At 44.2% G+C, this 12,322-nt stretch overlaps 1 protein-coding gene across 4 annotated transcripts in view; it reads right to left on the bottom strand.

Moving 5' to 3' along the window:
* The window catches only part of vps13c (vacuolar protein sorting 13 homolog C), a 101,224-nt gene that overhangs the window by 22,353 nt on the left and 66,549 nt on the right, over positions 1-12,322 (bottom strand). For all 4 annotated transcript variants that reach the window (XM_079496876.1, XM_079496878.1, XM_079496877.1 and 1 more), the window contains 17 exons: positions 11,868-12,118; positions 11,152-11,378; positions 10,733-10,825; positions 9,844-10,077; positions 9,401-9,532; positions 8,886-8,975; positions 7,955-8,110; positions 6,813-7,077; positions 5,854-6,014; positions 5,148-5,269; positions 4,136-4,433; positions 2,870-3,259; positions 2,367-2,471; positions 1,979-2,143; positions 1,206-1,331; positions 683-816; positions 339-465 (listed from right to left, as the gene is read on the bottom strand). In XM_079496876.1, coding sequence (XP_079353002.1) covers positions 339-465; positions 683-816; positions 1,206-1,331; positions 1,979-2,143; positions 2,367-2,471; positions 2,870-3,259; positions 4,136-4,433; positions 5,148-5,269; positions 5,854-6,014; positions 6,813-7,077; positions 7,955-8,110; positions 8,886-8,975; positions 9,401-9,532; positions 9,844-10,077; positions 10,733-10,825; positions 11,152-11,378; positions 11,868-12,118 — 3,076 coding nt within the window. The remainder of the gene's footprint in view (positions 1-338; positions 466-682; positions 817-1,205; positions 1,332-1,978; positions 2,144-2,366; positions 2,472-2,869; positions 3,260-4,135; positions 4,434-5,147; positions 5,270-5,853; positions 6,015-6,812; positions 7,078-7,954; positions 8,111-8,885; positions 8,976-9,400; positions 9,533-9,843; positions 10,078-10,732; positions 10,826-11,151; positions 11,379-11,867; positions 12,119-12,322) is intronic.

The following is a 12,322-nucleotide window of genomic DNA, read 5'->3' as shown; positions in this document are numbered from 1 at the left end:
AAATTATTGTTAAACATCTGCATTACATACTGTAATTTACAAGAAATCTACACAATAAGGCTAGAGAATGTAAAATAATTGTTATTTTGAGCAACGTTTGCCTGTTATCTTTCCTATGGTACCAACATCAATACAGCATGGAATTGACTAAATCTTATCCAACGACAACAACATATTCTTTCTGAGAGGCTAAATGTCATCAAATGGTGGTCCGTGGCTTAAATGCTGAACAAACAATGGACCTTGATATGAAAAGGGTTGAAAACCACCGCTGTAAACCAAATATCTTCACTGGACATAACCTGTATATAATCATGTTTGCTGTTTTTTCAGCCCACCTTGACCAGGCCCACTTCTCCAGAGTGCTTCAGGCTGCTCCAGCTCAGCTTGCGGACCCCGGCTGGGTTGTCCCAAGCAAACCGCTGGGCCTCGCCTGGCTTCAGCTCCTGGCTAACTGAGGAACCACTGTATGGTTGGATGGGTAGACAGAGACAGAGACACAGACACAGACACAGACAGACAGACAGACAGACAGACAGACAGACAGACAGACAGACAGACAGACAGACAGACAGACAGACAGACAGTGGAGAAGAACACACAGCAGAATACACAGTATTTAGAACTAAATGAGTATTATCCATTATCTAGGCCATAGCCTTGGTATGGTGACCCTACTGACCTCTGTTTGTAGCTGATGGTCACCCAGGGAGTGTGGTTGATAACGAGGGCTGGGGCAGCACCCTCATAGTAGTCCGTGAAGCCGATGATCGTAGAATGTTCCGCGGTGTTCACGTCAACAATGACGCCTCCATACTGTATAGGAAAGAACAAGGTTAAAAAACTTGGTCAAAACAACACTAACTTGATAATATTTGGAATAGAGGGTATACGCGTGACATCATCATCATTCCGGGAAGTTATGCGGGAACAGCTACTGAGTGGCAAAAAACTACTTTCTGGCCTTGACAGCCCATACATCCAAACAGAAAAAATCTGATTGCATTAAGCAAAGTTAAACTATGTTAAACTCACTTTGCCACTCGATTTGCCACTCGATTTGCCATTCATTTTATGCATACGCATACCCTCTATTAATCAATATTATTTCAGTTTAACCACTTCATTAAAGATCCCATAGATTTGGGTGCCACATGACGCTAGCTCAACTCAAAACCTTTGCATTAGAAGATATATTGACTGACCGTGCCCATGCCCAGTAAGGTGCCGTTGTCCTGCTTGTTAAAGTAGAAGGCCTTGGAGCTGGATTCAGAGCCCACCACGCGGACACACAGCTTCCCAGTGCTGCTCTCTGGCCACAGCGGCAGACACTGAAACACAAGTACATCTACTCAAGTGGTGTACTTAACTCATTTACCACCGACACCCCCATCTGGTGTGTGAAAAGGGTACTCCAGGACCGCCGCCCAGTCATTTAATACGGCGAGCCTCTTAGTTTGAAAGCCATTTCACTCGGAAACCGAAGTGAATTATCGCTATGTAACGGGTGCCGCGATTGTTATTTAATTCACCCAAAACATACATACATTTTGTAACCGGGGATCATATCTTTAAGAAAAATGAGGCGCAAATCAATCTTGTTTTGAGTCAAAAAGAAGAATCTGAGATATTACGATTCTAAAAACTGTGTCCCGCATAGACGGCATAATCCAGCGGAATCTTCCGTTTTTTTTATCACACCGCAACTGGAGTGTTATGAGCGCATACAGAACACAGTTGTGAACCGTAATCAAATCAGATATTAAAAAAGGCAGTATGAACATAGCCTACCCAACATCATGCCAAATATCTAAAACCAAGTGCATAATTGTTATAATAGCGTTATAGGAATTTTAAGCAGCCATCGTGGACGCCATCTTGAAAATGATGCCTTTCCAGAAGAATTTTTTTTCCTACATTTTAGTATGTTATTTTAACATACCCAATAGTGACTGAAACAGTTTACTGTAGTATTTACCTCAGTAGAGGCGATGTAATGCCACTTCTCACAGGTGGAAGCGTCTCCATTCTGGACTTCCCCGACCTCCAGCTCATAGGAGGACTTGTTGACCAGAGTGTAAAAGGGACTCAAGGTAACAATCCTGGTCAAGTTGAAACTGCTCATCTGTATGCTTAATCCAACCTGCAACACAGAGATTGTTTCTGGGACTGACAGCAGGCAGCAAAGCAACATAAAGGCTAATTATTAATTTTTTGCACAACTATATATTAGCCTTAAAAGTGAGGTCTACCAGACAATTATGATAACAAACCAACAGATAACCAACTACTTTTCTAAGGTATATTTTACAAGGAGACATGCACAACATTGTGTGTGTACTGTATTTAAAGCTATAGTAAGTTACCAGGTAGTCCATGCTGTTGGCAGGGCACCTCACGCATCCATAGCTGCCCACTGTATCCAGAGAGAAGCCTTCAGACCAGGAGCTGGTGGACACACACAGCTGCAACTGGAAGACCAGGCAGAAAACATGTGAGCAAACACATGCACTGCAAAATTCAGTTTCATCTTGTGCATTGGAAGAGAGATAGAATCTTGGGTTTACAATGATATAAAGTTTTATCTCTACCACCATGTGTACAGTAGAAGTGAATACAGCTCAATGGTGTCTTAGAACCAGAAGTCAGTGGTTCTCAACCAGTGGTTGAGCCTAATGATGGAAAGTTGGTAACCAAATGGACCCTTATAGATCTTTAACTCTTGAGAGTATAAAATGAAACCAAATGGACCCTTGGTTTTATTGTACACTCTCAAGAGTTACCAACCAATAGGATCCACCGCCTGTTTTCGACCGGCACCCGCCCCTCTAGAGTAGACCAGAGAAGCACACAGGCTAGGCCAGGCTACCTTGTTCTTGCTGAAGTAGTTCTTCTTCTTGAAGGAGAAGAGGACAACGTCCCTGTAGTCGGCCGGGTGTTTGACGGCGACGTCCTCCGCCTTGTACTGCAGCACGCGGGACGTCTTGTTGATGATCCAGTAGGGGCTGAAGACGGACAGCACCAGGCAGCCGTGAGCACGCGTCACGTGCACGCTCACGTCCACTGTCAGCTTGGCGTCCGAGCTGCACATGAAGCACACGGCGGCGAACTCAGGCATGTCGGCGTTGAGGCGCATGTGGCCCTGCCAGTCGCGGCCCTGGTACTTGACGAGTGCCAGCTCCACGATCTCGCCGCCGACCCGTGCGTTGAAGATGTCGGACGTGCTGCCCTCTGGGAGCTCCTGGAACTCTGCTGACCCCTGGAGGACAGAGACAGACAAGACAGTCAAACAAGACAGTCAAACAATAAGGAATACACACTCCTTGAGCAGTTGTTGCGATATGACTGAAAAGTGTTATGATGTGTGACTTCAAGAATTAGTTTCGTCAAAGCTTTCCTACTGTAGGTCACACAATTCAAAAATGTACATCAACGTTTTTATTTCATGACATATACTATTATGAGTCACTGGGTTAGGGTTAGTCCTATGCTTGCGTGTGTGTGTGTGTGTGTGTGCGCGCGCGCGGGTGCGCGATTAATATAGAATATTATGAACATTTAGCTAGCCCTGAACAGGTCGAAATGGAACCAAATGGACCCGTGTGTACACAGTTAAAGGGGTCCTTCCTTGCAAATAAAACATTTGAGAACCACTAGTACTAGTTGGACACCTAATAATTATGCCATAGTGTTGGCAGTAAAAAAGTGTCATACACATTCTGACGAAAACCTGGAGACTTAGCATTCAGTTACTTATGATCAAAATAAGAAAATTATAATGGTGTGTAAAACAGAAAATCAAAAATGTGCCACAGACAAGGCCAAGTCCTTGCCACGGACACATTTGTCTGTGTATGGACATATTGACCCCTGCTCCTTAAGGCTGCTACTCAGAGGCCCCTTTTCTACTGGGTTGAACCGATTCGGTTCTTTTCCCCCGGCTAATATTGAACCAGTTCAAATGAAAATGAATTGGCTCAGAACCCTAAAAGTTGGTTCAGAACTGGAACAAGAAAATGGCCGCCGGTTCCGTGAAAGCACCAAGGTTCCATGAATCTAGAACAAAACCAGTTCTAGAAGAACAGTTCTTTTGGTGGCTAAAGGGGCCAGAGTGCCACGGCGGCCTACAGTATACCTCCAAGAGGTAGCGGACGGTGTAGGGAAGCAGGTTGCGCAGCGTGGCTGTGGGGTGGAGGTGAAAGATGTAGGCCGGGTCCCAGTCGTCCTCGCCCTGAGTGGCGATGTAGCACAGGTCGTCAGGCACGGCCACGGCACTGATCATCAGGGCCAGGAAGCTGCTGTCCACCGGCGGGCACCGGATCGTAGACTTCACCTCCGAGCTGCAGTGGACCTGCTCTTTCCAGGCGATGCAGGTGGACGAGGGCCCGTACTGGCCTTCCAGATGACCGGCCGGCTGCACGAAGAGCTGGCATCTGGAATATGAGAAACAGAGGATATATAGTCTAAAAGAGCAGTTCATCTCGATTCTAATAGTTGGTTCCCTGAACTTTCTTATTAGAGCTTACCGGGGGATCGATCATATACTGGAGATAAAAATTCTGGGACTACTGGTACTTGAAAGGTAAGGAAAAACGGCGGCTGAATTACTTATTTACTCTGGCAGTAAATACATAAGTACATATTTTATTTTTTACTGGGAATGTTTTTCTTTCTCTGGAAAAGAGTAGAAATCAAACAGACATTGCCAGCAGCAGAACATGTGATTTTGTCAGCAAATAAATGCTACGGTCTCAACCACTGTGTCCAGTGTTCCTTTTCTCCACACAAGCTCTCGCCCTTGGACCACAAGGTCATGGGTACGATCCCGGGCAACGCCAGCTCAGCGTATGAGTAGCATGGCTTGGTTGCGGCAAGTCGTGCAGGAAGTACTGGGAGCTGATGGTAGGTGTGGCGCTCCACCTCAGCAATGCATCTCCCAGGGGTCTAGCACATTGTAACTGCGTGTTACCGGCTGATACAGACAATAAGCCTGGTCTATTTAGATATGACTTTTCTGTTTGGATGTATGGGCTGTCAATGATTGGTGTTGCAACTCTAGATCAAAAACATATGACATAGATACTCTTTTCATTGTCAAAATGACAAATGACAAAAAGCGGCTAGTGCCCCTCAAAAGAAAACTGTACCTGTAGGTTTCCAAGGTGACATGAAATTCTTTCTCTGGTTCAGCCACTCCAATCTTCACCAGTCCTCTGGATGTGGAACAATACTTCAGGATGGTAAATGGAACAGAGAAATGGTTCTTTATCTGAAACCAAAGGAAATTATAAAAAGATATTGAATTTCAGCACGTTTGATTATTATTGTTATTTTGGTTTGCATCAAATACTGTACACAGTATTATCAACTCCTATTCTAGATATATAATTAAAATTACACTAAGAAAGCACTTTTTTTCTTTATTTTAATGATGAATAAAACCAAAATCAATTAGACTATTTTTTTCATCCATTCTTTGATGTACATTTAGAAAAGAATCGATCATGGCAGCCGTAATGCATACCATTACTGTAGCTACTAGCCTACTAAGTAAGTACAGTAAGTAAGCCTTGCAGAGCCATGAGGCCCATAGGGCAGGAGTCTATCTCCTGTTTCTGTAGGGTGAGGCAGCTTGATGTACAAGTACACCCCATGGACATGACACTGGTATGTTGCTAGGATTTAGCCCCAATCCAACCCTTGTGCCAAGCAGGGAGGCACTGGGTCTCATTTTTCAGAGACTTTGGTATGACCCGGCTGGGGATCGAACCCTGAACTCCCAGTCTCAGGGCGGACACTCTAACCACAAGGCCACTGATTTACTACAGGATGTGAATGTAAAGTAAAGCTAACCTGTAGCGGAGAGCGGACTGTGACGACCTTGTTGCCGTCCGCGGCGTCTATCTGCAGCAGCACTGCTACTGCCTCCTGCAACATCGGACCTCGAATGTTATACAGCCTGCGGCCCGGCTTGTCTATAGCAATGTTGGCCATCTCACTGTAGCCAGCGGGCACTGAGGAGAAAGAAACATGTATGTATCAGTCAATATTTCATTTAAAAACATTCATTTCAAAATGCTACACAGACATCATTTGAGATCTAAAAAAACAGAACAGAACAGAATAGAATTATTTTCATTGTAAAATATCCAACAAACTTTTGTGTGGTACCTCAATTTTAAATGGTAACCAGAACAGAGGGGTCACACTAAATTGCATTATACATTGTTCAATGAAAATAAAGACATTATATTCTATATTGTGTCTAATTGTTCACAACAGAACAATGAAATAATCCATATTAGCCCCTCTTATCTAGACTGAGTGGCAAAACATTGAGCAGCATGGATTATTGGAGTTTGGAAGCGCTCGTTGGAAATCACTCAACGTTCCTGAGTACCACCTGTTTCTAAATCTCACATAATGCATAGGCAGCAGGACGTTGCGTTATTGAAAACGAGCACTTCCAAACTCCGACACGGAATTTCTTGACAGGAAGTAGCTCATAACATGTCTATGGTGGATTTGTATGAAACAAAAACTTTGCAGATAGAAAGAGGATAATTCAAGCTTTCGGTACAGCTTCAATGTTGGTGAGTTTAATGTGGTTTAATACAATCAGATAAGACTTTTTTGTTTGGATGTATCAGGGCTGTCAAGGCCAAAAGTTGTTTGTGCCACTCAGTAGGCGTTCCCGCATAACTCCCGGGTATGATGATGTCGCATGCATAGCCTCCATAATGACATGCCCAAAGCAGGGATGCCAGGGGTTGATGTGATCAATGAAGTGCCACAGAGCAAAGGCTGCTGACCAATGGTGAGGTTGAACAGGCAGCTCTCCTGGCGCTGCAGCGTGGAAAGCTTTCCCCGGGATGAAGCTTTGTAGCCCGCATTCTCCAGGTCCACACTATGGCCCACGGCCACCTCGTGCAGTTTGCCCTGCGTGGGGGAACCGATCCTCCGCAGGGTGCCGCTGTGCTGCACGATGAGCGGGATGCCCAGCGCGTTGCACAGGGTGAACGGAGCCTTCTCCGTCACAGAGTGGTCAAAGGTGGAAGCGGTGCCCTCGGAGAAAGCCTGGTGAAAAAGAACCAACTGTGAGTAAAAGGAAATGTGCTGTGTGCCAAATAATAAAGTGGTAGGTAGGTGTCAGAGTCTCAAGCATATGCCCTTATTTTGTTATCGCCAGATTGTATCTGCGTTTAAATTATTTATCAAGTGGCAAACAAGTGCTTTATAAATCAGCAAATTAATTAATAAACATCTGTAATTTTTTTGTTTTTGCTATAGATACAGCCACACAATTTAAAAATGTTGTCAGGCAGAAACCTTTTTGTTTTCGTAATTATTTTTTTGTATCATACTACAGCGTCACACCAAAGCATCACAAGTAGCAGACCCACCAGCTCGAAACGTGTCGAATCCTGAAAATAACAGCTTTGGTTTCCACCTGACAGATTAATTTTTTTTTAATACAAAACTAAAGTTTTTCAGAAAACTTAGGTCACGATTTAGAAGGCATTTTAAGCAGCATCTCGTGGACAGTGTCCACACAGAGATTGGGAGGTCGGATCCCGGCAGAGTCATACCAGTCCAAGACGGTATACCATTTTGAAAAATGGTATAAACCATTTTTCAAAACGGTATACCATTTTGAGAGTGGTATGCCAAATACCACTTTTGGAGTTCGCCCCTTATAAAAAATATACCCAATGCCTGCTTGTCACTCTGCATGAAGGGTTGCAGTGGAGGTAAGTCCCTGAGACATACTGTACTAGAGTCATGTCCAGGGAGTGTAGTTGTACATCAAGCTTAGGCAGGGGTTCCCACCCTTTTGGGATGGGGACCCCCAAAAATACTTTGGCCATGTCTCTCTGGAGATTTAAATCCATTTGATTGGTGATCGCCGTTTTCTCCCATCACGATAGTGTGAAATATGGGAATAGAGCTGTACCTTGGCCAGGTTGGTGAAGACGTTGAGGCAGGACTGGGAGATGGTGATGTTCATGGTGTCTTTGGAACAGATGTTGATGGCAGTTCGAGGTTCCGGAATATTAATGAAGTCATCACCTGGCACAGGGCTTTTATCTTGAACTGGGTTGTTCTTCATCTTCATGATGGGAACAAGTGGAACACATTTTAATCTCTCAAGAAAAGATCCCGAGCTGCGCTACTGAATCTGTCGGCAGGGGCATTTAGAACATGTATGCATTGGGGATTAGTGGAATGAAAATATAAGCGCCACGCCGCAAGAGGAGGGCTGAGGGCAGACCAAATGGGCCAACATCCTGTTATCCACATTCTATTGGGCGGCACCCCAGAGGCAAATTTAAAGAAACAAACAGCAGAGGGTGCTGTTTTTACCTTTTTTGCCAATGGGTTCCCAGATGTCAGTATTAACAGAAGCAATCATGAAAAAAGTGTTTCAGGAACAACAATAGAGCATAATGCTCTTGCTTAGCAGCATCAGTTTGTATTCAAATTGACAATTATCAATAGAGGGTATGCGCGTGACATCATCATCAAACCAGGAAGTTATGCAGGAACGCCTACTGAGTGGCAAAAAACTACTTTCTGGCCTTGACAGCCCATACATCCACACAGAAAAGTCCTATCTGATTGCATTAAACAACGTTAAACAATGTTAAACTCACTTTGCCTGTTGCTTTGCCACTCGATGTGCCATTCACTTTAAGCATGCGCATACTCTCTATTCAAACTGATGCTGCTTTTATGATATGTTCATGATTACTTCAGTTGCCACTGTCCAACGCACCTGCATCTGAACAAAGTGGAACAAAGTATTTCCTTTGCACAGTCAGCATTAACCAAAAGTGCAAATCCTAATGCAAAAAGTTGAATGTGTAATGTAGACTGTGCTGTACCTCTACTTGGAGGTTCCACAAGCGTTTGCCGTTGTCCACTCGCTCTATGAGAGGCTCCCACACAGCATGCATCTCATTGAAGTAGTTCACCTGTACAACAATGAATTATTCTTATAGTACTATTCCTGGACACGTACTGTACATGTGTTACGGTAATTATATCACAACCATGGTCATGAGACTGTGGACAATATCACCAGAAACACAAAGATCTAGCCCTGAATGACCATAACAGGTCTGTAACTCTGAGTGTGACAAATGGAACCCCATTTGTCACACTCTCAGAATTATGGGGGTCCTTGAAAATAAAACGGTTTGAGAAGCACTAGTACTCCTAATGTGCATAGTGTCATATTCTGATGAAAACCTGGAGACTGACATTCACTTATTGGGTCTTATGACTTGCCACTGACATTTGTCCGTGTACGAACACATTGATGACCCCTGACCACAACAAAAAAAATGCACCAACACCCCCTTAAGAACGCCCTCACCACCGCCACCACCCACATCACCTCCAAAGTCATGTCAGCCGTTAAGTTGAGCAGGGAGGACCAGTTCTTCGCCGAACCACTGAAAGACGACTCAGCCAGGAGCAGTGGCACCGTTCTGTGGCCCAACCCTGACTCCAGAGTCACCTGGACCACCTGCAAGACAGATAAGGTACAGTGGGCTCACACCGAGCATTGTAGTCTGTGTACTCAGCCACCATAGGAACCCAATGTTGTCAAAAATGTTCCAGATACATTTACAGTTATCTTTTGATTCAAGAGATTCCCGAGTTGGTTCAAGACAGTACGTAAGACTGCACTCTCGCATCGCATCTGTCTCTTCCAGATTTCTCAACTTAATGATGCTTCACTTGTTGTGGTGTGTTAACCTGCATGCAACCTATGGAGAAGTATTGTAAGCACAATAAGACACAAGAAACTAAATCTTCTACAAATGTACAACATACCTTGACATCCACAGTGAAGGTCTCACCCTGGTTGGATCCATCCTGGTCCCTGAAGCCCTCTGTGATCTCGGTGGCCGGCTCCACCCCAAGGAACCAGTAGTTGCAGGCATAGATGTTCATGACGGACCACAGGTTGCTAACATCCGCCTCAGCCACCTGCTTCTGATCGCCCTTTGGCTCTGATGTCATGGCTGCGGTGATGGTCATCACCGTGTTAAGGATGACCGGTGAGATCTACGGGAAATGCGATTTGGACACTAAATTACTTACTGTACGTACTATGATACATGTAGGGGGATTACCTCTGTTTATTACATGGCCTGATTGAATGCTTGATTATGATTGGTCAATCACTGAATTCAGCAGTGTGTAATTTCTGTATAATGACTGCTGTCTAAAACAAACGCTCAGAGCACCTGCTGCACTGCTTGATTTTGTGCTGTATCCAACCTGACAGTCATATAAACAAACGCACAATGTCATTTACAGCTAAACATTGCTCTCACTAATTTTTTGAAAACATTTGAAGCGAGAAATAGACTATAACCTAAAATGTATTCTATTTTATCAACACTTCCTGTTGTTTTCCGAGGCGACCGTGTTGCGCTGGACGGACGTAATGGAATACTTTCATTACCGTAAGCATGGTAATACTTCGTTTTGTTGTTACTTTTGGGTCAATTTAGTAATTTATTTATTAAGTGGCCAAGTAATAAGCGGGATGATAAAGACCCCTCGGCTTTGCCTTCGGCATCTAATCATCCGGTCAGGGATTATTTCTCAACAATGACCGCCTCGCCGTCAGCCTTACATACAGTACTAGCATAAAACAGTTGCAGGATAAATGCATGGATGCTCCTGCAGTATACTGCTGTAGAGTTTACTATACCTTAACAATGACCTCCTCCACAGTCACATCACCAGTCAGCGGTTGGTTGGGCTGAGTTCTGGTTTCTAACACAACAGAGCATGGCATCAACACCTGTTGACCAGTTCAATAAAGACACATTCCATACATTAGAATACTCTATGTACAGTGTCCATTCTGAAGTATTCACTGTCCCAAATTATGTTACATTTACAAGCAAGAGAAGAGGATACAATGGTATCGACAATTGTCAGTGAGATATGTGATTTTCAAACTATCACTTCGTCTTTTTTTTTAACACAAATTAGTATTAGGTTTCCCTATTATTATCTTCATAATTAGGAAAACATTACAAAAGGTCAGGTGAAAATGTATCAGTGCTGTGATTCCAAATGACGCTCAGGTTTGACAACAGATATGCAGACAGTAGTGACTCTCACAGTGGTGACAGCCTTGTCCATCTGGTTGTGGATAAAGGGACAAGCCAGGACTTTGAGCTCCCTGAGGTTGGCCCTCATATCCTGGGCCCCGTTGTCCTCCATCAGCAGACTGAAGTCACACTGGAACGATGCCACCAGGGCAGGAGCATCTGCCTTCATGAGGCTGGCCACAAACACCACCTCTGGGTCCACCACCACTGCTCGCAACCTGGTCCTGGGTCCTGGGGCTAAGAAATATATATTTGACATTATTGTTGTTATTATTACTTTATATAATATCATCTTCTGAGGGGAGGGGCAAAAGTCAAGAAACATCAAGAAAAAATTAACAATTAACTTTGTCCCCTCCTATCCCCCCTACATCAAATGTCTGATATACAAGATCACAATGCATTGCCACATGACACATTATGTGCATTTGGTACAACTATTTCCGCAGATTATTTTCTCAGAATGTTCGCCTATTATTATGACATGCCTAGAATAGAGACACTAGGGTTCATGAGGTTAATTTACATGTAATCTGTCAAGAACAAGCTTGAGCTGCACTACTAAATAAACGTCTTCACAGCTGTAAACCTGTGATGTGACAATACTGTTGATGGCGATTCTGCTTCGGAAGCAACTGGAGTGTAATGCATTTATGAGGCTGCGAGGTTCTTCAGACAAAAATGCTGTTCCACTTTAGTTGAGAGAGTGATTTTTTTTTAACTCACCAGCCTTGGTTTGGACAGCGACAGTGTGAATCTTCAGAGGTAGCTTGGTGTCGGAGCTAACAGCTGGCTGCTCCGGGCTGGGAGGAGGCAGGGCCTTGATGAAGAAGTCTCCCACGGCCATGAGGAACTCCACGCTGGCACACACGTACAGCTTCTGCAGTATGGCCACCAGCTCCCTCTCCCTGCTGCTCTGGCGGTACGTCACGTCAATCATGGCCTCCTCGCTCTCCTCGTCCCGCTTGCTGATCATCCTGCAGGAAGAAGAGGAACACAACCATTGACAAAGTTATGTTATGGCTTTTTCCATAGGAACCATATTATCTCTTTCATTGTGGTTTATCCTTTTTGTTTGCTTTTTAGACTGTGCCTTCACTGGACCATTCTCACATGTCCCAAAATCACAGATTTATTTTCTTCTTTTTTTGTTTGAGTAGGCCTACCTCAATTTGCCATGT

Source organism: Electrona antarctica, assembly GCF_951216825.1.
Source record: "Electrona antarctica genome assembly, chromosome: 3".
In the NCBI taxonomy this organism is placed as follows: domain Eukaryota; kingdom Metazoa; phylum Chordata; class Actinopteri; order Myctophiformes; family Myctophidae; genus Electrona; species Electrona antarctica.
The sequence above is the reverse complement of the archived record's forward strand: the minus strand, read 5'-3'. Positions and strand labels throughout refer to the sequence as shown.